At 49.3% G+C, this 21397-nt stretch overlaps 9 protein-coding genes across 9 annotated transcripts; 5 read left to right on the plus strand and 4 right to left on the minus strand.

Annotated features, from left to right (window-relative positions):
- Window positions 1-236: 236 nt before the first annotated feature.
- Window positions 237-1716, minus strand: FOMMEDRAFT_83570 (CBS-domain-containing protein; the record flags this gene model as incomplete). Its single annotated transcript, XM_007265585.1, has 6 exons — window positions 237-356; window positions 431-607; window positions 663-935; window positions 988-1187; window positions 1246-1404; window positions 1473-1716. The coding sequence occupies 6 exons, from the start codon at window positions 1714-1716 to the stop codon at window positions 237-239; spliced, it is 1173 nt and encodes a 390-aa protein (XP_007265647.1).
- Window positions 1717-1909: 193 nt separating this feature from the next.
- FOMMEDRAFT_82576 (SPRY-domain-containing protein) lies at window positions 1910-3722 on the minus strand (the record flags this gene model as incomplete). The annotated part of the gene is made up of 2 exons (XM_007265586.1): window positions 1910-3366; window positions 3422-3722. 2 exons carry the CDS (start codon window positions 3720-3722, stop codon window positions 1910-1912), a joined length of 1758 nt encoding a protein of 585 aa, XP_007265648.1.
- Window positions 3723-3943: 221 nt separating this feature from the next.
- FOMMEDRAFT_155180 (uncharacterized protein) lies at window positions 3944-4184 on the plus strand (the record flags this gene model as incomplete). The annotated part of the gene is made up of 2 exons (XM_007265587.1): window positions 3944-4067; window positions 4117-4184. The coding sequence occupies 2 exons, from the start codon at window positions 3944-3946 to the stop codon at window positions 4182-4184; spliced, it is 192 nt and encodes a 63-aa protein (XP_007265649.1).
- Window positions 4185-4363: 179 nt separating this feature from the next.
- FOMMEDRAFT_106469 (Golgi apparatus membrane protein TVP23) lies at window positions 4364-5911 on the plus strand. Its single transcript, XM_007265588.1, has 11 exons — window positions 4364-4484; window positions 4543-4565; window positions 4627-4728; window positions 4794-4841; window positions 4893-4937; window positions 4998-5042; window positions 5105-5136; window positions 5199-5208; window positions 5278-5345; window positions 5448-5513; window positions 5613-5911. The coding sequence occupies exons 1-11, from the start codon at window positions 4454-4456 to the stop codon at window positions 5743-5745; spliced, it is 603 nt and encodes a 200-aa protein (XP_007265650.1). The 5' UTR covers window positions 4364-4453; the 3' UTR covers window positions 5746-5911.
- A 183-nt stretch (window positions 5912-6094) lies between these two features.
- On the minus strand, window positions 6095-9217 carry FOMMEDRAFT_146129 (uncharacterized protein). Its single transcript, XM_007265589.1, has 3 exons — window positions 7951-9217; window positions 7719-7892; window positions 6095-7661 (listed from the first exon to the last, which is right to left on the minus strand). Exons 1-3 carry the CDS (start codon window positions 8748-8750, stop codon window positions 6443-6445), a joined length of 2193 nt encoding a protein of 730 aa, XP_007265651.1. The 5' UTR covers window positions 8751-9217; the 3' UTR covers window positions 6095-6442.
- Window positions 9218-9585: 368 nt separating this feature from the next.
- On the plus strand, window positions 9586-12275 carry FOMMEDRAFT_121525 (ATP-dependent metallopeptidase Hfl). The gene is made up of 3 exons (XM_007265590.1): window positions 9586-11389; window positions 11453-11754; window positions 11813-12275. Exons 1-3 carry the CDS (start codon window positions 9641-9643, stop codon window positions 12093-12095), a joined length of 2334 nt encoding a protein of 777 aa, XP_007265652.1. The 5' UTR covers window positions 9586-9640; the 3' UTR covers window positions 12096-12275.
- Window positions 12276-12830: 555 nt separating this feature from the next.
- Window positions 12831-13927, minus strand: FOMMEDRAFT_121527 (cytosolic large ribosomal subunit protein; the record flags this gene model as incomplete). The annotated part of the gene is made up of 6 exons (XM_007265591.1): window positions 12831-13123; window positions 13183-13210; window positions 13263-13339; window positions 13393-13527; window positions 13580-13807; window positions 13868-13927. The coding sequence occupies 6 exons, from the start codon at window positions 13925-13927 to the stop codon at window positions 13109-13111; spliced, it is 543 nt and encodes a 180-aa protein (XP_007265653.1). The 3' UTR covers window positions 12831-13108.
- Window positions 13928-14101: 174 nt separating this feature from the next.
- On the plus strand, window positions 14102-17941 carry FOMMEDRAFT_167333 (DUF1740-domain-containing protein). Its single transcript, XM_007265592.1, has 9 exons — window positions 14102-14578; window positions 14626-14720; window positions 14772-15495; window positions 15559-15604; window positions 15662-16405; window positions 16468-16560; window positions 16625-17425; window positions 17478-17596; window positions 17647-17941. The coding sequence occupies exons 1-9, from the start codon at window positions 14131-14133 to the stop codon at window positions 17889-17891; spliced, it is 3315 nt and encodes a 1104-aa protein (XP_007265654.1). The 5' UTR covers window positions 14102-14130; the 3' UTR covers window positions 17892-17941.
- An 82-nt stretch (window positions 17942-18023) lies between these two features.
- On the plus strand, window positions 18024-21395 carry FOMMEDRAFT_140130 (uncharacterized protein). Its single transcript, XM_007265593.1, has 3 exons — window positions 18024-20096; window positions 20165-20332; window positions 20385-21395. The coding sequence occupies exons 1-3, from the start codon at window positions 18350-18352 to the stop codon at window positions 21026-21028; spliced, it is 2559 nt and encodes an 852-aa protein (XP_007265655.1). The 5' UTR covers window positions 18024-18349; the 3' UTR covers window positions 21029-21395.
- Window positions 21396-21397: the final 2 nt, after the last annotated feature.

Raw genomic sequence — 21397 nt, forward strand, 5'->3', positions numbered from 1 at the left:
CAGTCGATCAATCAACAAACATCGCGTGCCATAAAAAAGATAGCATCGAATAAAGCAAGGGAACGAAAAAAGGATTACAACTAAAACACAGAATGAGTCTACCAATACAAGTACACTGATACATCTAGTACAGATATCCGAGCCCGCAGTAAACAGAAAAGCGATATCAATGGGCAGCGAGCGACAGCATTGCGGTCATCAGAGCTCGTTGGGTGCGTAATAAATTCGTATCTCCTCTATGACTCAAAGCGCAATTCCTCTGCCTCACCCTCCTCGCTTGCTTCTCCGATCCCTACTTCACCGACAATGTACTTAAGCACGTCGCTGTGCGTAATGATACCCAGCAACCGTCCTTTCTTTCCGCCTTGTTTCTCTTCAGCCTAGCCAACTGTCAATTTAAAACATGCTGCGGAATGCTCAGGAAACTTACCTCGCCCTCCACCACTACGAGACGATGGAACCGTCTCTTCTTTATGAGCTGCAGCATGGTTGCAAGCGAGTCTGAAGCATTGCAAATAACGACCCCAGGAAAATCAGGCGAGCGCTGGGTTAATGCTTCTGCGATGGTTAGATCCAGCGATTGGTACGCTCCCAGCCGTACAAGAGTCTTGAAGTCATGCCTCAGACTAGCTTTACACGAAGGAGATCAAAAGATGACTCACGATAACGTCAACCGTCTCATACAAGTTCACAACGACGCCGTTCTCATCGATGATCGGGACAGCGGAAATGCCGCGCTCAGAAAACATGTGGACGACGTCGAAGACACGAGTGCTCATCGTAGCAGTTGCAATGGGGTAGTACGGATTTTCTGGAGGCTTCTCAGGTTCACCCTCTTCTGGTACCTGAGCGGGCGTATTTGGCGAGGCATTAACGTATGTACCGATCTTGAGCTTTCGCAGAGGCATATGGAGCTGCTGCACGTCTTTGGCGCACTATTAGAGGTATTAGCGGTGAAGAATAAGAATATTTGAATAGTAAACTCACGTTTATCGCGACATATTTGAGAAGTCTATACTGCGTTAAAACAGAGACAATCACTTCGTGTCCCGTTTCAGTGTCTACGTCGAGGAGCGGCAATCGACGAGCGTGAGTCTCAATCAACCGCTTGGCGGCAGCAAACAAGGTGCTCGAAGGATGCTCGCGAATGAGAGGAACGGGAGCTACACCGAGGTGAGTCTCGATTTCTGTACGAAAGTAAATGCCGGATTAGCACGGAGACTACAGCACAGAGGGTACACCCACGTCGCAAATTCTCTAAGCGCAAGTTCTCAACATCGGCGACCGCTGACTCGTATGTTGCGGTGTGGTAGTAATATTGTATTAGATGGATGATGTCTGACACAGTCAGCATTCCAGCGAAGCGACTCTTCTCGCTGTTCCACAGCGGGGCCGAAACGACGCCTGAAATGCGTTATGAGACAACTTATGCGCTGCACCAGTCAAAACGTACGCACCATTATACAGCAAACATTGCAATGCCTTCCTTACTTCTAGCTTTGTATCAAGAACGATGATGCGGTAACTGACTGGGAAGGAATCGTAGTTCGTCCGACTCCTCAAGTGCGCTCGGATCGACTTGAGTGCAGCTTCATGCGTTTCAAGTGATGGTGCCGGAGGCAGCTGAGAACCTGCTCGCCGACGCCCAGATGGTTGACGTCGTACTCTTGGACTGGTAGGTGGCGGGGACAGAGTCGCACTGTGTTCAGAGGACATGGCTGTCGACTACACAGGTAAGTGCGCGCGACACAGCAGAGGAACAGAAGTGGACGAGTTCACATTTGGGCGTCAGGCCCTTACGTAAACTAACGAATAATTAAATTCCGAAAAAAAAAAATACATGATTTGCACAATACGAAAAATATGTTGACTGTGTACAGATGGTTGAGTTTAAAAGATACATGCCATCTCATCTCCGTCTTTCTCTTCTGCTTCTGTGTCGGTCGCCCTGTCCCATACCAACCGCACTTTCCGGAATGCTCTCGCGATTCAGCGCCGCAGCGATGACCTCAGCGGGAAGATCAACCTCGACACCCTCCGGGTATCGGAGCGCATCCAACGGGGAATACGCCGGCGGTGGGCGCGCCGTACCGTCGTCCGGGCCAGCTCTCGTCTGTCCGCCTGCACCTGTCTGTGAAGACATAGGAGTCAATGCTCTGAGATGAATATCCGCTGCCCCACTAGGCGAAGACGGCTCGGGGAAATTCATAGGTGATTCTGGGGGAGGTTGCAAACGCATTACCATTTCAGCAGCGGAAGCGTTGCGGCTGTGTCCTGGAGACCGCACGGTAAACCGCGAGACTGGAGACATCGACCGCGAACGGGAAGGAGAGGCGGTCGCTGACGATTGCTCAGAATCATCTGCGTCGCTTTGACCTGGAGGCGAAGCTGGTAGATTTGTAGAAGCAGGAGTGTGGAAAGGCGTATCTGTAGGAGAAATGTACCGACCAGAGGATGGGCCTCCTCCAGGCCCCTCTTCCTCGATGGGCGTAATCGGTGGTGGAGGGGTCTGAGGTGCTTGCACAGGTAGTGAACTGTTTCGGAGTGGCGACGACTGAGGAAGAGATGAAGGTCTTGGTCTTCGAGAGCGGTGACCTCGCCTCGAGGAAGATGGAGAGGCCATATTTGGTGCAGGAGACGCTGCACTGTCATCCACGGGCCTAATTCCGCCTCCTGCTTCCAAAAGGATACTTCCTCGCTCGCTTCCGTATGCGGGCGGAGGAGCCAGCGTACCGACACTAGGAGCTAGTCCCCATTTCTTGACATTTGCTTCAATGAAGACAAAGCCAGATTGTCCGAGGTTCACGTGCAAGCTGCATGGTCCATCCGCTCCCACAGTGGGAAACAGATTCCAACGTGTCAAGCCGATATACGCGTCGTCCATTTTCCGGCCGTTTCGAGTGAAAAAGACAGTACCTGTGCGCGGTCGATATCCGACGCCAAGCACGTCACCTTCTTTGAGGGGACTACCATAGGACTGAGCAGTAAACGGATAATTATGAGATTTGTCACCATTTGAGTGGTATGCAACCGAGAAACGGTTATATCCAGGAAGTCGGAATACGGGATACGGTTTTGTAGCGAGTCCAATGGCGACTGAGGTCGTCTCTGGCAGATCAAACAACTTGACTTCCCAGTAGTACACCTCATTAAGTTTTGGCAGCGGTAAATTCGATTGCACACAAGACGAAGAAAATGGATCCGGCAAAAACGTGAGTTCCGTACGTGAGTGCACAAGAATTGATGCGTTCGATTCGTAGTCCGGTTCAAATGACCACGCAGAAACACCCTTCTCCTGAATAGACAAAAATTGCGATAGAGTGATATCCGTTGGAAGTGAATTTGGAGGATATTGTGTCTGATAATCTTTTGCCGTATGGTCTGATGAGATACGAAACAGAAATAATGCAAAGTAACACACCTTTGGCCCGACGGTAAGCTCTCTGTGTTTCGTCGTCGACGGTCTCCAACCATCGTTCTTCGACACCTTCGAAGCCACCTTCGCCGTCAATGAGCTCCTCCCTATTCATGTCAATTGGGCCATCATTATCACCGAGAGAGATGCCTCGACGCCGCCGTAAAAATATGACGCAAACTAAGAAGAGTAATAGGAGAAAGAGGAGAGAGGAGAGTATGATAAGGAGGGGGAGGAGAACGAGCAAAGCATCACGATTAACAGGAGCAGTTGGCTTGGGGTTATCTACTATGTCTCTGGAGTCCATCACATCGTTTGAGAAACTGAACGAATTGAGGAGCACCCGACGAGCATCGGAAACGGACTGGCGGGGCTCGGCGTCTGACGCAGGAGGATAAGGAATGGGACCCGGCACATCTGCGGCCAGGCCAATAGCCATTGTGTATATTGTCGTCAGTAGAAAGAGGGGGAATGAAGAGAGCAAAGAGAGTGTTGGAGGTAGAGGGAACAAAGTGGATGGAGATTTAGATGGTCGTCGTGACGAGAGTCGTGGTGTTGAAGCTGGGGCTGACGAGATGGGACGTCCTTATATGGCAACTTGGCTCACAGCTTTGCGTCCACTGCGTATCAGCGCAAACTCAACTCCGAGACGGTCCGTCCAGTGTTTTTAAATTTCTTGGGAATTTCTTACACGATTATAGTGGAACAATGCTCATATCATCATGCTCAGGTAAACACTACGGACTCTGACGGCCATCGAATCTTGTGAGGTGAGGATTATGATGGCCGGAACTGTGCGCCACGTGACGTTACCAGACGAGCACCGCTGCGCGTACTCGCCGCGTTTCCAGATCGTACTGAGACTACTAACACTCGTGTCGCCACACTACAATGAGCGCATCCGTTCCGTTACTGCAAACTATTGAGCCAGATGATACTTCTGCTCCAGAGAACCATGTGCCCTCTGGGAATATTGGATCGGGAAATGGTCCCGCATCAAAGCCATCTGTGGTCTTAACACCTACCAATCGCTCTGCAATGGCTTCGAATCCTTCCGACGCTGAAGCTGGTAAGGACATTGGTGCTGTTTCTTTACCCAGTGTTCTCACCGCTCTACTGTAACATAGGAATTGCGGGTATTTTTCGACAAGTCCGCAGCTCTATTTACTTTAGAAAACGTATTCTAATGCTAATTCGTAATTTACTTAAAGTCATCACACCCTCTCATTCTCTTCTTTCTTTATGTCTTTCGGATACTTGCACTTGCAGTGTATATATTATGCGAGGTGTTCACCGACAACTATGTCTTGGCTGTGAGTGCTTCTTGATGCACCCACTATGTATCATTTTCCTTACTGACATAACACCATTCATATAGAGTGTAATGGTTGTAGTCTTGTTGGCCATGGACTTCTGGAACTGCAGGGTGTGTATTATATCCCGGCTAGTCGTCTTTAACTAATTACTTGACTTTTAGAATGTTGCTGGCCGGACCTTGGTAGGGCTACGATATTGGAATCAAGTATGTCAAATTAATATAATATTTCTACTCTTGCATTATTTAATTCACATTGGTACATAGGTGGACGATGATGGGGAGAGCTACTGGGTCTTCGAGAGTCGCGACGTAAGCTCCCACATGTTCTTCAACATTGCACAACGCACGTTTTAATCGTGTTTTCCACTCAGCCATCTCGCCCTGCCAACCCTATTGATGCTCGGTAAGTCCGTCCTCCCGGTCCCGTTTCACAACAACTCGTTTTGATGTATGAATCCACGACAGGATGTTCTGGGTATGCTTTCTTACCTTTCCATAGCTCTAGACCAGGACTCACCACCATCTGTCTATTGTGTATGTCCAGGTGGCCATTTACGCCTTCCCAGTACTCTGGCTAGTACTGCTCTTTGTCGCGTTAATCAAGTTAGACAGGTATGTGGGCTCATTGTGCTACCATCGTTGTTCTGTACTATACCCTGTACTAAGCGCGGGGACTTGCCGCTATCTCCGTTGTCTTCTTCCCCTCTTCCCTAGATTCCTACCCATTGTCGCGTTGGCGCTCGTGTTTAACGTCACGAATGCCATAGGGTTCACCTACGCGTGCGTCGTGTTTTCTTTCTCTCCGTTCCTTAGATACGATATCGGAACTGACATGCTCTTTCCACCATGCGTATACGTATTTGTGCCTTGCGTGTTTAGCGATCGCGATGCGAAACAGAGATGGGCTAATAACATGGTTGCATCAGGCTGGAACATGGGCTTTGGTGGTATCGGTGGCAAGCTCCTCGGAAGCGCTGTCAAGAACAGCGTTGGCCGTGTATTTTCATCTTAGCAGAATGTTCCTTCACGATAATCTAGATACCTTCATACCCTCGCACAACAACCGAGCTCCTGATTTCTCTGATTTCAGATGCAGAAACATACAATTTTGTATGTGTTTTTGGCATTCTTTGTTTCTACCAGCAATTCCGCTCTGCGGAGCGGACAGAACAAACAACAAATAAACAGAAACGAAATAAACTTGAACAGCGAACAGCAAAGTGCAGACAAACTTAAAGAAGGGTGAATTGTTGAATTTTGAGAGCGAAAGCAAAGCGAAGTGAAAAGAAAAGAAAAGAAAAAAAGTTTGAATAATGGTATAAATATTAACATGTTAAAAAAATTGCGAAAGTGCAGGACGTGGAAAGTCGAATAAAATGCAGACAACGCGGGGGGAGGGCTACATAATACAAAGCTGCGTGGGTTCTGTGTGGAATCTGGCAGTTGTGCAGAAAATTAAGAAATGTATGAAGTGTCCGATGCTCGGTCCATAAGTGCTATGGATGAGAATGAAGGGGAAAAAAATTGGAATAATAGACAGAGGAATGCAAGAATAAACATGCAGGGGCGAAAAGGTTGCTGAATGAAAAACGCAGTAACGAAAAAAAAACCTACTGGCATGTAGAGCATAACCATGTTAAAAAGAAACATGCAGAAGAGCGTATATAACTTATTTGCAGCATATTATGCACTGAAAAGTGACGCCAATGCTATTTGGCGTCGCGCGGACCCAGCCCCACCCATCCACGAGCATCCACACGAGAACACGCGGTGGTCGGAGTAGGAGGCACCGACAATCCAATGAAGGATTTCCTGCGACCTTCAGTCTTAAACGTCGACACACGCGGGGTTGGCGCACCCGCAAACGGCAACGGACTGTTTAGGCTTGACGTTACAGTGACCATATGCGGTGTAAAGTGCGCCTTAAGCGTTGGTGATGGCGGGAAGACGAATAGCGTCTGAGAGGGTGTCGTCACAGACAGTTGCGACAGCTGCGACTGACTGCTTGAGCGCGATGACGAACGGGTAGCAACAGAGCGGTTATTAGGCTGAAGAACAGGTAGCGCTGGACGATGGTTCCTAAGATCTGATACTCGCGAAGAAATAGCGGGCTCGCTCAGACGCAAAGGAGGTGGTGCAGGGCGACGACGTGGCTTCTCTGCTTTAGGGAGAGACTCAACCGGAGGAGGAACTTCGGGGGAACCAAGCACATCAGGGGAAGACGGGACGGGAGGTAGAAATTTCAGAGGCGGTGGTCTCAGTTTAGGCCTGGGTTTGAAAGGAAGCCGCGCAGGAAAACCGAATGACGTCTTAGTGACAGGTGCGGATGGTGGTGGCTTGTCCGGAAGAGAGCTAGTAGACCGTTGTAAAGCCAGAAATATCGGCTTCGCAGTGGAAGGCGTGCAAACCTGTGGAAAAGACATGGAATTGTCTCTCTTAGAGTCCGGGGACGCGTTGACCTCCTCTTCCGTCGTCTCCCCACTGTGACTCCGGGAGGAGATGCTTGGGGCATCAAAACCGCCACCAATACCCAAAAGGGCCTCCTTTTCGTCTTCCTCGACAAGATCTTCTGATATGATGCTGGCGTTTGTAAAATTGCTAGCAATAGAGCCCGTGCGCTTGCGGTTGCCGTACCGGGCCTTCCATGCTGGACCCATGCCAATACCTGAAGATGAGCCCAGAGATGATCCAGAAGCCTTACGAGCAACTATCCTCTCTTCCATAGCTCTGTCCAAAGCATACGCTTCCTGTATTACCTCAACGCTTTCACGATCAGCTTCAGGTTCAGCGGGTTCTTCATCAAGCATGCGTCTGCGCCGACTCCATTCTTCTTCATCCTCCCCAATTACAGAGGAATGCTCTGAGCCGGATGGCGATTTGTTGACACCATTGAGAACATGCTGGTAATCCTGAAGTTGGTATATAAGTCTGGACGAGTCAATCGTGTTAATACCGTAATATAATTTATCTGCGAAACAGGCTTACAGCATATTTGGCCCGATGCAACTACTCTTCTCTTTGACAAAATCGTAGGCACCAGCGAAACCTGTGCCCTTCAGCGCCCGTACTTCAGACGAGGCGGAAGGTAGTGATTGAGCCGCAGCACGCATCACTAAAGCTATGACTACTGTAGCGGATCGCGAAACTCCGCACTGGCAGCTGTGTGGAAATATACCCATGAGTGAAATCGATAAACGGGAGAAGGGCTAGGACTTACTGAATCAACACGCCGTCACCACGTTCCAAGGCCGAGTCGATGAATGCCATAGCAGTAACAAACCCATCCTTGACTAAATCAGGCTGTCCATGGGACCAGGAAAGCTTTAGATAGTGCATGGAAGGTCGAGTGCCGTGAGCTGGATAGAAGGTGTCACCCGCTTCGTTGGGAGCCGTAACGCTTCGCGAAAGGGCGGCAGAATCAAAGGGTGAGATGACCTCCCTAGCCACGTTCAATATTGCGCGAATGCCTCGGTCTGCCAGGCTCTTCCAGTTGGTAGCATTTTCCTCGTTGCCCAACCACACTCCGGGAAGAATTTGCACTGGACCATCGGCGTATGGGGACAAAGTCGACTCGTCCTCGTCCTTGCGATGCATCCTTGAGGCTAGTGGTACGTTTTGAATAGAGGCTAGAGACGCTCGCCGTTTCGGCTCGATGATGGCAAGTGACTGGGTGCCTTCATCGGTCGCATGTCCGCTGTCAGCATCGGAAAATATTGAGAGCGAATTTGCAGAACGATTGGAGTGCGCAGAAGGGAGTGTAAGAGAGAGTTTTTTGGTATTGCGCATCGATCTTTGCCTGTGGGGGGGACAGTCCGGAAGGGGTGGAGAAAAGTCGGATTCGGAATTGGCGGAGGAAAGGGATGAAGATGCGGAAGCGGAGTCGGCCAGAGCGAGGGCAATTGCAGGCTTATGAACCGGAGTGTCTATGCGCAGGGACGGAGGAGGCCCCTTCCTGCGTGGCTGGACTGGGAGTTGCTGGCGAGGGGTCTGGTCATAGTCATGGCCAGGAGCGAGCATGGCCTGCCGAGGGACTGGATTTGCGGAGAGATAATCGGAGACACGACCAGCGTGGAGAGAGAGAGAAACGAGATGAAGAGATGAAAATGATAGTAAAACAGAAGAGAAGAAAGGCGAGGTGGGCGTCAAACGGAGTGTGGTGGGCGACGCCTTGGGGCAGCCTCGCGGATGGTTGTGTCAAGAAGATGGACACTAGACAGCCGCCTCGTTCAACCAGCAAGTGTATGTGCACTTATTTGTCTATCTCAGGGTCCTTCCCCACTCGGCCGTTTCCCTCAAGCGGATCCCAACTTCGTTGCTCTTTTGTATCTTTATCTATTCGGCGGCGGAATTCAGTCGAATGGCAATATAGCAATGTTACCAGTGTTTATATTTGGCCGCGCTCCCGCAAAGGTCGCTCTCCGCCCTCCAGCAGGCAGAGCAAAACTCAGCAGCCGCCTCGGACAGTCGAGTGGGCTGAAAGGGAGTGGTGATGAGTCAGGGAAGACGAGTGGAAAAGACTGATGGAATATCCGTTGCGAGCGTCGAGGTCGGAAGAGATGGGGCCGTTGCTCCGGTCTCACATGCGCGACTTTGCTCCTTTCCACGCCCGTGTCTTCTCAGGGAGGGGAACAGCGTCCTTACACCACTCCCTTTCATTCAATAGGTAACGATCCGTGATAGTCGCTCATTTTCAGTTGTGTTCTTCACATTACGCATGCGCATATAGTCACACCACTGTGAGACAGAACCCGGAACATGCCGGGAGACGGCTTAGCAAGGCTATACTTAGTCATCTATGTCACGTGACAGACAAGGGTGACGAAAGGTGTGCCGTTCCCGGCTGTCAGATGCTGGCGAATCCAAGTCTTGCTCGACGGCACTAACGCTGCTTTCACTCGTCGTCGACCATGATTTCTCGGTCAATTCGTGCTTCACGCCTCGTCTCTCGTCGCGTTCTTCCTCCCATCTCACGAGTGCAATGGCGGAGACATTTTGCAGCACCTTCCGAACCCCCAAAGAATGACGACAAACGACTGGATGATAAAGGGAAGCAACGTGAGGACCTCGACCGAAAGGACGATCAGAAAGGATTCCCCCCTCCTCTCGAGGGTTTCTTTCAGCAGCTCAAGAAGCAGATGAAGGAAATTGAGGAGGAACGGAACAAATACAACAAGGAGAACGAATCCGACCGCGGAGACGGCCAGAAAAAATCCCCTCCTCCACCGAATAACAACAATACTCAGCAGCTGATTTTGCTGACGAGTATAGTTGCACTTTTATGGGCTATGTCAAATACCGGTTCTTCTACGTCGAGAGAGATTACCTGGCAAGAATTCCGCACCGCCTTCCTTGACAAGGGCCTTGTTGAAAGACTCGCCGTTGTAAACCGTAACAAGGTCCGCATAAAGTTACGTCCCACTGCAGCTGGCAATATGCTTCCTGGTGCGGTTGCACCGGGTGAGTACTACTTCTCAATTGGAAGTGTTGACGCTTTTGAGCGCAAGCTCGACGAGGCTCAAAACGAGCTGAGCATTCCGAGCCATGAGCGTATCCCTGTCGCATATCACGATGAGATATCAGCATTTAGCACACTATTGCATTTTGCTCCCACGATGTTACTCGTGGGCGTGATTTATTGGATGTCAAGACGTGCAGGCGGCGCAGGAGGTGGTTCGGGAGGTATTTTTGGTATGGGGCGAAGTCGTGCTAAACTATTCAACAAGGAGACAGAAGTCAAGGTCAAATTCGCTGACGTTGCTGGCATGGATGAGGCGAAGGAGGAAGTCATGGAATTTGTGCAGTTCCTCAAGGAGCCCGCCCGCTACGAAAAGCTCGGTGCGAAGATCCCCCGCGGTGCGATTTTATCAGGTCCTCCTGGTACCGGTAAAACGCTCTTGGCAAAGGCGACTGCCGGAGAAGCAAACGTGCCTTTCCTGTCTGTCTCTGGATCCGAGTTTGTCGAGATGTTCGTTGGTGTAGGTCCTTCCCGTGTCCGCGACCTGTTCTCATCGGCCAAGAAACATGCGCCCTGTATCATCTTCGTTGATGAAATCGATGCTATTGGCAAGAAGCGAGGAAAGGGCGGAAACTTTGGTGGAAACGACGAGCGCGAGTCTACTCTTAATCAGCTACTTGTCGAGATGGATGGATTCGGGACTCGCGAGCATGTGGTTGTCCTTGCGGGTACGAATAGGCCAGACGTTCTTGACCCGGCGCTATTGCGTCCAGGACGGTTTGACCGCCATATTGCCATCGACCGTCCTGACGTATCTGGTCGCAAGGGTATCTTCATGGTTCATCTCCGGCCTCTCCGCCTTTCTAGCGACCTTCCTACCCTCGAAGATCTCGCACAAAAGTTGGCTGTCCTCACCCCTGGGTTCTCTGGTGCCGATATTGCAAATGTTTCTAATGAAGCTGCTTTGCATGCAGCGCGCAAGAACCATGAGTCTGTTGAAGAGTCGGACTTTGAGAGCGCGATTGAGCGCGTCATTGCTGGTCTGGAACGCAAGAGCCGTGTGCTGAGCAAGGAGGAAAAGAAGACAGTCGCGTACCACGAAGCTGGTCATGCTGTTTGTGGCTGGTTCCTGGAACATGCCGATCCTCTGCTTAAAGTCAGTATCATCCCTCGCGGAGTTGGTGCATTAGGTTATGCACAGGTACGTGTTTTTGTTTTAGACTTCACGCACATTACACGGAGAAATTAATTAATGAATCGTTAGTACCTGCCCCCTGACCGCTACTTGCTTTCCACGCCGCAAATGATGGACCGGATATGCATGACCCTTGGTGGCCGTGTCTCGGAAGAGATATTCTTTGGCGCAGAGAACATCACGACTGGCGCACAAGATGACCTGCAAAAGATCACTCGCATGGCATTTGAGGCGTGTGCAAACTACGGCATGAACGACGTTATTGGCCCAGTCAGCTACGGTGGGACCGAAAGTAGGAAAGAGAGCTGGCAGAAACCATTCAGCGAGAAGACTGGCGAGATGCTTGATTCCGAAGTCCGCAAGATGATCATGTATGTCGCGTTTCTTTATTCTCCCCGCTTGTTTGAGCTTTTACTGACCCTTTGGTAGGACGGCGTACGACCGTACGCGGGAACTGCTAAGAAAGCACCGCGAGGACGTCGAGAAAGTTGCTCAACTGCTTCTTACCAAGGAGGTTATCACGCGCGAGGACATGCGGGATCTTCTCGGTAAACGACCTTTCGATGGGCGTTCCGACGACATGGACAAATGGTTAGACGAACACGGGTCGAAGAAGAAGGGAGAAGTGAGTGCACCTCCGCCGATGGAAGAGTCACCTGAACCTGCACCGTTGCCAACCCCCATGTCGAAATTAGAGGTAGACAGGAGATGATTCCGGAACTTCGTTTTCCTTTTCTCTCCTTGTATTACAGGGTACGCTATCATCAAGTAAAAGTAAATACTTTGCATAATGAAACGCATACAGAGGCATCCCACTCCCTTCAATATAAATTGCATAGAACATCTAATTAGCTTAAAGATGAAGTCAAAGAAATTTGACTGTTAATGTTCATACGGATAAAACTCTGGCTACGGAAATGAACGGACTTAAGAAATTGCTGCGCAGCGTGTATCTGAAACTGTTTCAGCCCTCATCCTTTGTCTTAGCCTCGATGCTGCCATACGAGTACAAGCTATACATTATCACGCCCTCATGCACAGTTAGGCCCATCATGCACAGTTCACATGTTCTTGGTCAGTGAAACCTTCCGAATCCGTCCTTGCAACCGTCCTGTGTGTTGTAGAATACCCAAGATCCGAACTTAAGTACTGACAGAAGTGGTGTGGTACTCGGTCAAGTTACAGTGGATCTCGGTCAAATTGGAGAATCTCAGGATTATTTGATGCATAGGTGAGCTAGAATGGGAATGGAACAAGTCGGCACATTGAAGCAACATTCTGTAACTGAGAGTATTATCAGACACCTCGACCGTTTGCATTATGATTGTGAATCAACTCCAGGAGACAGTAAGTAGGCAAGCTGCGGAACAAGAAGTCTTCCATCTTAACTGAGTGCCAACCTCAGCTCGCAAGGTATACGGGCACCACGTGGATCTCGAATTGACCAGCCTAGCCCTGTGTACCGAGGATTCGCCAAGAAGTTGATCCCTGCATTGTGTCTTTATTACAGGGAGACTATGTTCATCTTGCGTCCTTGCAGCTTGATTGCATCCCGTTGCTGTAGTTCCCTCAAGTGCACGTCCCCGACGGGTCCTGGAAGGGGTGTTGCGCGAGCTTCGCAGGGGTCAAGTCGTAATAGGTCATTATACAGAAACATGGTGCAACGATACAGTACTTTTCCCAGGCGGCTTCGAAAAATTCAGCAGACGTTGCATTGCCGTCACGTCAAAAAAGTGTATCCTGAAACGTAGTTCGTTAACATGCATTGACGTCATCAAAAGTTCCGTTCTTTCACGTACCTCATCGCGAAGATATTCACCAACGTCACTGCCAAGATGTCAGTAACGTTGCGTGATAAATATCAACTAGCAACACTCACGCTTGGTGAAAAACGAGAATAGCAGTCGGGTCTAATTGTCGCACGTCTGCTGTTGACCGAGCGGTAACACCGAAGCCCTTATCCGAGAAATGTTAACAGTAGTCAATGAGAATTGTGCTTTATGACGTACTAGAGGCGTATCGTTCATGCTGTAGACCACCACGCCCTGATGCTCCGGCGTGTCCTCTGTTATCCTCCCTAAATGTGCCTTTACGACGTGATTCCCATACAGGAATGGCATCTCGCCGTTTGGCTTAATCCAAACCTGAACAATCATATTCAGAAAGGTTTATGTCCAACAATAAATCATCACATACTTTATATTTTGCGTATTGCGCCAGGAAGTCGAGACTTGTAATGTGCAGCTTGAACTTGCCGCTCTTGCTAAATTTACCGAAGCACGTCCCTAAACTAACGAGGTTCAGTCGAGCAACGGAGATAGCTAGTTTCATCGTCGATTCGGAGACATAGAACACACGGTCCTTGTGTAGTCGAAAGCAGTACGGCTCATCTGGTCTGTCTATAAGATGGACAAGATTCTTTCCCTGTAAGTTTTCAACAAAGTTAACAAGACAGCATAGGATAAAACGAATTTTGACACAGACGATGTAGTTAGCAAGCTTAGTAAATACTAGCTTGCTCTCGTCTTCAGTGAGTGGCCTCATTGGGAGTAAGGGTAGAGGCACGAAATGCCGAAGCGGGCTCAAATTGCAAGCACGAGGTCGGAAAAGTATTCGGTGCCGATGATCGACGTTCCTCTGTCTCTCAATGAGGCGCTTTGCGAGCCGAGTGTTCGTCAACATCCTTCAAATCTAGCAACGCGTTGAGCCTCCAAAGATCCGAAAGGACTCATTCACCATTCTCCGTTATGTCAGCTCCTTCGTTCTCGTCCTTCCCTCCTGTCTTCGATTCTTTCCCGGATCTAGAATCTAGCTCAAGCACTCAACAACCTACTGAGGGACACGCGCACACAAAGCATGACAGAAACAGAGAAAAGAAACGCAAAGATGACAGAGAGAATAAAGCAGACAAGGGCAAGGAAAGAAGGCACGAACAAGATAAACGCGACAGGAAGGAAAAGAAAGGGCATAGTCGTAGCACCATGCCGGACAATCTCGATGAGCTTGACCGTAAATCCTCGCGCCGGAGGAAGCGAAGTACATCTGTCGATGAAGACCGCGAGCGTACTGCAAAGGTCATGGCAGCTCCAGAGAGCTACAATCGTGTCTTCTTCATAGACCGGAAAGGGGATGAGCTTAATGTCAGGTACGGTTCTCTGTATGCCGGGGACGTCCCAAAGTATTGGCATGTTGGTCGTGAGTCTCTCGCTTCATTGTTATCTAATTACTCATGAAAATATAAGGTGGAAAGAAGGTACTTGGACTAGCACCTCATCTTGGTGTCCTGTATAGAGGAAGTAAGGGAGTTGAAATCGGAGAACTGGGTTGGTACAATAAGGTAAGTTGAATGCATTAGCGTCATTTTCCCCACTAAACAGTAGTTTTGCAGTCTCCTCAGTTGACCGACTCTCGCGCTCGTGCACTACTTAAATCAGGACGAACTCGAAGACTGACAACGTCATCTAAAACAACACACAAGTATAACGAAATAGACGGGTTCATCAAACTCCCATCCAGAAAGGGAAAGGAAAAGGAACAGGCGTACCGGTCAATTGCCATTGGTAGTAAAGATGGATCGGACTCAGAGTCATCTTCAGTACGCAGTGGAAGCGAGGCGTCCGACTCCGACTCTGATACATCGCCTTTATCTGCTCGCGAAGAGTCCCTTCGAAGTCTCGAGCAACGTCTAGCAAAGGATCCGACATCTGAACAAACATGGCTTCTGTTGCTACAACACTCGGTCGGTGGCACAGAGCCTTCAAATAAGAATGCAGAGAAGGCGCGTGCCGAGATCTCTGTCTCTATTCTAGAACGTGCATTGTCCGCACATCCTTCCAACGCTACTTCTCCTCTCCTCCGTCTCAAGTACTTGAAGGCAGGCGAAATGATTTGGGATACTGCAAGAACAAAAGCAGAATGGGATAAGACATTGAAGACTATCACCTCTGCCGATATCCTAGTCGAATGGCTCGATTGGATAATTCGTACTACCCCTAATTTCAATGCCGCGGTCGAGTCTGCGATGAAGGCAATCGAAATTGCTAGCAATGACAAGGATGACTACGCGAGGCTCCGAATATTTTGGCGAATCGCGACCTTTCTCAGACAAGCCGGTAAGTTGTACATACTCAGCGCCTTGAATTCTAATTATCCTATAATTCACTTGCTTTCTTCAGGTTACGTCGAACGCGGATTCGCACTATTTCAAGCACAAGCTGAATTGTAAGCCAACCGATCTTCAACGATCCTATATTGCTTCGCTCACAAGTGTCACTTTAGAACGTTTAATGAACCAGAAGAGAACGTGACTGCATCGCTCGAGCAGCGACTTGACTCATTAGAAGAGTTCTGGGAGTCCGAAGCTCCTCGAATGGGGGAAGCAGGAGCAAAGGGCTGGAAGACTTGGATTGCGGACAAGCAAGGAGACGCTGGCAGAAAACCGCGTCGAGTTGACGAACTTGCGAATCATGACCCGTACACAATTTGGCATTTCGGGGAGGTAGAGTCGGATAGGCGTCTGATTTTTCCAGTTCGGATGTCAAACCAGGAGGATGACAATACAGAAGAAGATGACGTCGAGGCAGAAGATGAAGACCCTTACGCTACTATCTTATTCTCGGACATTCGGCCCTTCCTGATTGACCTAAGAACGCCCAAGGCTCGAGAGATATTCCGACTTGTATGGCTGTCGTACTTAGGTCTACACATTCCTGGTCTTTCTGGCGCACTATCATCAACAAATTTGGCCTCTGACGATAGATGGGCGGATACTGCGCTCTTGCAACCTTGGTTTGTGCAGTCACTCCTCCCGCACTCCAATGATCTGCGTATGATCACGGCTGACTCTGTCAGTGGAGTTATGGTTGGGAGAGAGAAAAGATACTCAAAGGGCTTTGACGCTGTTAAATCGTGGAGTTTGGGGGTACTTGAACCTTTGGATGGTTTGACAGTCAGCGGTGAATATAGGATGTGGCCTAGAGACTGCCTGGCAGGTCTCGATCCAGACGTAATAGACGTTATGAGGTATTTTTCGCCTTTATGGATACTATGAATTGTTCATTGCTGAAGAAGATTGGATTCTCCAGACGCATCATTAGAGAGCATAAGCATGACAGTGAACTTCCAGGTTGGAACTTATCGGAACTGGCATTTGAAGCGTCAATGGGTCAGGGTGAAACGTGAGTCTTCCAATTATCGGTCTCCTCACGCTGCTTAATCTTATTTTTTCTCGTTACATCGCAGCGCCCTGAAGCTTTCTCAGGCAATGCTAGCAGAGAATAGCTCATCAGCGGAACTCCTTGCTACCCACGCACACTTAGAACGTATCCGACATAAATACGACAAGGCACGCAAAGTGTATAGAGTCGGGCTTCAATCTCTAGCACGGAGCGGAAAGGAAGATGTTGTTTGTCTTTGGTGGGGTTCTGCGGAACTAGAATGGTTGCTCTCAAAGGACGATGCCGCTTTAGAAGTTGTCCTGAGATCCGCAGGTCAGGAAGGAGGGAGAACGGGTGTACATATTCTACGGGCGAAGAGACGGCTTGAAGAACTTTGTCAACCAGACTCGACCTCTGAATGGAGATTCCGCCTAAGGTGGATGAAGTTGAGAATCTTACTTGAACTGCTGGTTGGAACGCTCGACTCCGCAGTTGCAGTCGTGACGCAGTTCCTTGCCTACCAGGCAAATGGGAGCTTGCAACACGAATCGCTTACAGTAGCGAGATTATTAATGCTGTATCACCACACGGTGACATTACATAACCCTGCACCTCCAGCTATACTTCGAGACCGCGTTCAGGAAGCTCTTGGTGTCTATCCGAGCAACAGTATCGTGGTTGGTCTTTTCCTAGAATGCGAGAAGGGGGAAGGAGTATGGGGACGAGTGAGAGGGCTACTAAGCGAAAGTGTGCCAGGAACATTACAAGAAAAGTCAGTGGGTAGGCGGCTTATTGAAGTCTGGATTGCAAAATGGGAGGAAGGACGTTGGTTAGGCGAGGTTGAGCGAACGAGAGCAGGGCTTGAAGCTGCTATTAAGTCCGACAGGTACGTAGTATGAAATCGCTGTCATTCAAGCTTTGGCTGATAACATCTATAGAACCAAGGGAAGTGCTATTCTCTGGAAAGTCTATGTGAAATTCGAGATCGCAGCAGGCAACTTGAAGCGGGCAAAAGCGGTGCTATTCAGGGCACTCAAAGAATGTCCTCTCGTAAAAGGTATGTAATCTCATATTATACACGAAAACAGTAAGCTAAATTAAAGATAGAGTTGTATCTACTCGCATTTGAGGAGGATTTACGGCAAGCGTATACCCGACGGGAGTTAATGGACCTTTCAGACACAATGGCCGAACGGGGTATTAGGCTTCGGCGGTCGTTAGGAGAGGTGTTGGAGATGCATGCTGATGATGCTGATGATAAAGCAGCGTCCGGATCAGAAGACAGTGTGGGGGAGGACGAGGATGAACAGGAGTACGAAAGCAGGGAATTGAGGCGACTAATGCCATATTAGCGTTAGCGTAGTGTAGCCGAGACCCAAGTAAAGAACGAAAATTGTATGTGCATGGTTATGACCGTGAGAAACAATGAGATGTACAAACAAAGATGTTGTGCCAAACAAGACCACCATCACCCGCGTCCACTCCGCTACCTCAAGGCAGTCATAGTTGCAGCAACAAACATCTCCTGTTTGTTCTGCCTGCTCTTTGTCCAGGATTTTCCAATCTTTTTCTATCTCTATAATTCTTAGCTTGTCTCTCTTTACTCCTATGCACTGCCGTACTTCCCCTCTGGCGCTCTAATTCCCGTTTGTCGCCATCCCCGCCTGGTTCCGACAACCTCCTATTCCGTCACACCCCTATTGTTGTGTCCACCGCCCACACTTAGATATCCCCGAGAAACTCTTTAAGCAGGTCCGGACCCTGCCTGGTTATTTCATTCACTACGACAACAACAACGGCTCCAACGACAATGGTCACAATCCCTGCACCCACGCATGCAAGTGAGGAATGGCTCGATGCGGACTTTGACATCCCCGAAGGCGCTGACATTACTCCACCACCGGTTGGCGACGATGACGAGGATTGGGATGTGGAGATGGATTTAGGCAAGACGGGAGGAGCGAAGGCAATACCACTCGCCCAAAACGCGTCCATACATCGGAGTCCTCTTGGCAAGGGCACGATGGTCTCTATCCGGCCTTCGCTCAGTACGACTTCAGAGGCAACCTCTCCCACTGAAGGAGATGATGATGAAGGCATTTCGACGATAAAAATATCTGCTTTACCGATGACACTACTCAAGTCGACGGAGATTGGGACGTCATTAGACGAGGACATGGAGGCAGATTTTGCCCTTCCATCCGACCTTACGCAGCTTTCGCTACGGCCCTTGTCTCTTCATCACAGAGGCTCGAAGGCTTCGCTAGAATGGGGTGACCGTGACCATACATCCTCGTCTGCATCGTCGTCGGATGCTTATTCATCTCTCGGCTTCAATCCATCCAACAACTCGACGGTCATCTCATTGCCTGACACCGATGTAGACTGCAATGAAGATGGGGATACTGATTTGGATGGCTTGGTAATTCCAACAGGACTTTTTGAGAGCGATCAGGGGCGTAAGCATTTGACAAAAATACTGGATCTGAAGAAGAAAGTGCCGAAGATCGAGGAACAAGTCAATGTAGCATCTCCAGATCCTGAGGACGATTTCGAGATTGGTCTAGTAATCAATGGGGACGAAGATATTAGTCCGACGAAATTTATTCAGACACAGGAGACGAAACGTGGAGCGATGTCTTCTGCAAGAAGTAACAGCATGCCCGCGCGTACAGCAACTTCAACGTCCGCCAGACCGCCGTCGCGTCTTAAGAGTGATCGTCCTAAAATGCCGGGTGAACAATTTGGGTCGATGAGTCGTGCGACGTCTCGTATATCAACGTCGCCACCACTACTTCGACCGACTTTAAGCCGACGCACTCAAACTCTTCAGCCCTTGCCTTCTGCTCAGGCTTCTCAAGCGCCATCGTCATTTATCGCCCCGAAGCAAGGACAAAGTAAAATACGTAACCAGAAATCTCACGGAGTGTTAAAGTCGCATTCCCCGACGACTTCTCGAAAACTCAGTCGGAAGGCGTCTCTTTCATCATTGCTAGAGACAAGTAACGCACAAGATTCGTCTGCGCCAGAGTCACCCGCCCCGCAGACTGGTCCTAATTATTCTGCAACGACAGCGGCTTCGCGGGCTCGAATGCACACTAATTCCACCAGTCGGATGCATACTGGTCATGTACCACCGACAAGGCCCTCGACGCCAGCGGATAATCCTGCTGCTTTACGACTGACAATGCCCACTTCCCTAAATCGTATAAAGTCACGGCCCTCAATTTCCGGTATTTTCCCTCCATCTACCCCTCCTCCTTTACCACCTACACCAACCAATATACCGGCACAATATCGTCCTGCTTCAAGGACAAGTACTTCCGCATCAGCTCCTGTTAAACCTGCTCGTCGCCTTAAACGTCGAGATTTCGGTGACGGGACTGAGCTGGACGAGATCGAAGATCTGCCAACTGATCGGGACAAGGAAGCTAAGTTCAGGGTTCAGCCAAAGCCTCCGCCTAGTCGTGTTCCTAGTGGTAGCAGTCAAAGCAGTCAACCCAAAGTTGAGGAAAAACCGGCGAAAGGAACGCTTCGCAGGAAGAAGGACACGATAGGTATAGTCTACTTTTATTATGTATTATCGATTTGTGGCTTGAAGGCTCATTGGTCCGTGATAAATTAGAAAACGCGCCGCGTCCTGCCGCATCAATGCTTTCTTTAAAACACAAGCAAAGTCGTATTGAGGGCTTATCGAAAAACGAGAATCCTCAGAAAAGAAAGCCTTCTTCGAGTGCGACTCGGCGGAAACCGACGCTTATTCGAAACTTGGGTGGCGCGGGAGCACCAAAAGGTTTGTCTTTAATGAAAAAATTCCTCGGGGTAGATATTGACCAACGTAACAGTTGTTGGTGAGATGCGGTGGAATCCTCAGACACTTCGTTGGGAAGGGAATGATCAGGCGTTGCGAGATTTTGATTCGGCATCCGCCCGACCAGCACTTATCACCCATCTCACTGGGTCTTCTGTGAGCGGCTCTCCTGGAGGAAACTTCGGTCCGACCGCTCGAGTAGTGGGTAACATGGTGTTCGATCCGGTCCGAATGTGCTGGATGTCGACTTTGCCTCCAGACGAAGAGGAACCAGATGTCTTTGCTGACCTTGCGGATGACGAGAAGGACGATGATTGGGAAGCCAAGGGTGGTACCATTCGTGCTACAGTTTCTCTTCGTCCGAGTACTTCGACAGATACTGGCTCTCATTCCGACGCATCGCGGAAAACGCCTAGTCCAATACCGAGCGTACGCTCTCGCGCACAGTCGTTATCCCAGTCTCAGCAGTCTCAGTCGGATAGCGACCATGGATCACGAGCGTCCTTAGTGTTTGACCTGGAAGACAACTTCATCGAATTATGTCGCGCGGCTGAGGCTCGGCATCGTGTTGAGATGAAGGGCTGGACGTTGGGACGAAGTGATTCTGTTTCGTCGTTCGCAGAACCCGATCGATCATGCCTCTATGAAATTCGTACCCTTGCAACTCGACAATATTGATGGCGGCTATGTTCAGTTCATATTTCCCATTTTGTTTCTTTTCTTCTCGTTTTTGTCATTTTTCTGCATGCCTCAATCTCGTTGCCTCTCACGACACGCCCTTGCCACGGTTTCCTTTTGATTCTACTTTCCCGCCTCTTTTTTGGTCCTATTTCAGACTCTAATATCTCTCCTCTCCCCTCTTTTGATATCATGGAACACGAACGAACACAATGTAGCATACGCAGGCGTTTTCACTTGCCGCTTATTAATTTACAAGTCCGAAATTTTTCGTTAATTCTATTAGTTCTTGTTTTTTGTTTCTTGTAGATACTTTTTTTGTATGCATCTCTGACTCAGACCAATGTCACAGAAACATATCCTCAATCC

The sequence above is a fragment of the Fomitiporia mediterranea genome, assembly GCF_000271605.1.
Source record: "Fomitiporia mediterranea MF3/22 unplaced genomic scaffold FOMMEscaffold_5, whole genome shotgun sequence".
Lineage (NCBI taxonomy): Eukaryota > Fungi > Basidiomycota > Agaricomycetes > Hymenochaetales > Hymenochaetaceae > Fomitiporia > Fomitiporia mediterranea.

Excerpts from the sequence above, each read along its gene's own strand:
- FOMMEDRAFT_106469 (XM_007265588.1), top strand. The coding sequence starts at position 4,454 with ATGGCTTCGAATCCTTCCGACGCTGAAGCTG. Across the intron at positions 4,485-4,542 it reads TCCTTCCGACGCTGAAGCTG|GAATTGCGGGTATTTTTCGA; the intron begins GTAAGGACATTG and ends ACTGTAACATAG. Across the intron at positions 4,842-4,892 it reads TGGACTTCTGGAACTGCAGG|AATGTTGCTGGCCGGACCTT; the intron begins GTGTGTATTATA and ends CTTGACTTTTAG.
- FOMMEDRAFT_146129 (XM_007265589.1), bottom strand. The coding sequence starts at position 8,750 with ATGCTCGCTCCTGGCCATGACTATGACCAGACCCCTCGCCAGCAACTC. Across the intron at positions 7,893-7,950 it reads GGTGACGGCGTGTTGATTCA|CTGCCAGTGCGGAGTTTCGC; the intron begins GTAAGTCCTAGC and ends ATTTCCACACAG. Across the intron at positions 7,662-7,718 it reads TGCATCGGGCCAAATATGCT|ACTTATATACCAACTTCAGG; the intron begins GTAAGCCTGTTT and ends TGACTCGTCCAG.
- FOMMEDRAFT_121525 (XM_007265590.1), top strand. The coding sequence starts at position 9,641 with ATGATTTCTCGGTCAATTCGTGCTTCACGCCTCGTCTCTCGTCGCGTT. Across the intron at positions 11,390-11,452 it reads GTGCATTAGGTTATGCACAG|TACCTGCCCCCTGACCGCTA; the intron begins GTACGTGTTTTT and ends ATGAATCGTTAG. Across the intron at positions 11,755-11,812 it reads GAAGTCCGCAAGATGATCAT|GACGGCGTACGACCGTACGC; the intron begins GTATGTCGCGTT and ends ACCCTTTGGTAG.
- FOMMEDRAFT_167333 (XM_007265592.1), top strand. The coding sequence starts at position 14,131 with ATGTCAGCTCCTTCGTTCTCGTCCTTCCCTCCTGTCTTCGATTCTTTC. Across the intron at positions 16,406-16,467 it reads GACGTAATAGACGTTATGAG|ACGCATCATTAGAGAGCATA; the intron begins GTATTTTTCGCC and ends TGGATTCTCCAG. Across the intron at positions 17,597-17,646 it reads AGAATGTCCTCTCGTAAAAG|AGTTGTATCTACTCGCATTT; the intron begins GTATGTAATCTC and ends AATTAAAGATAG.
- FOMMEDRAFT_140130 (XM_007265593.1), top strand. The coding sequence starts at position 18,350 with ATGGTCACAATCCCTGCACCCACGCATGCAAGTGAGGAATGGCTCGAT. Across the intron at positions 20,097-20,164 it reads CAGGAAGAAGGACACGATAG|AAAACGCGCCGCGTCCTGCC; the intron begins GTATAGTCTACT and ends GTGATAAATTAG. Across the intron at positions 20,333-20,384 it reads TGGCGCGGGAGCACCAAAAG|TTGTTGGTGAGATGCGGTGG; the intron begins GTTTGTCTTTAA and ends CCAACGTAACAG.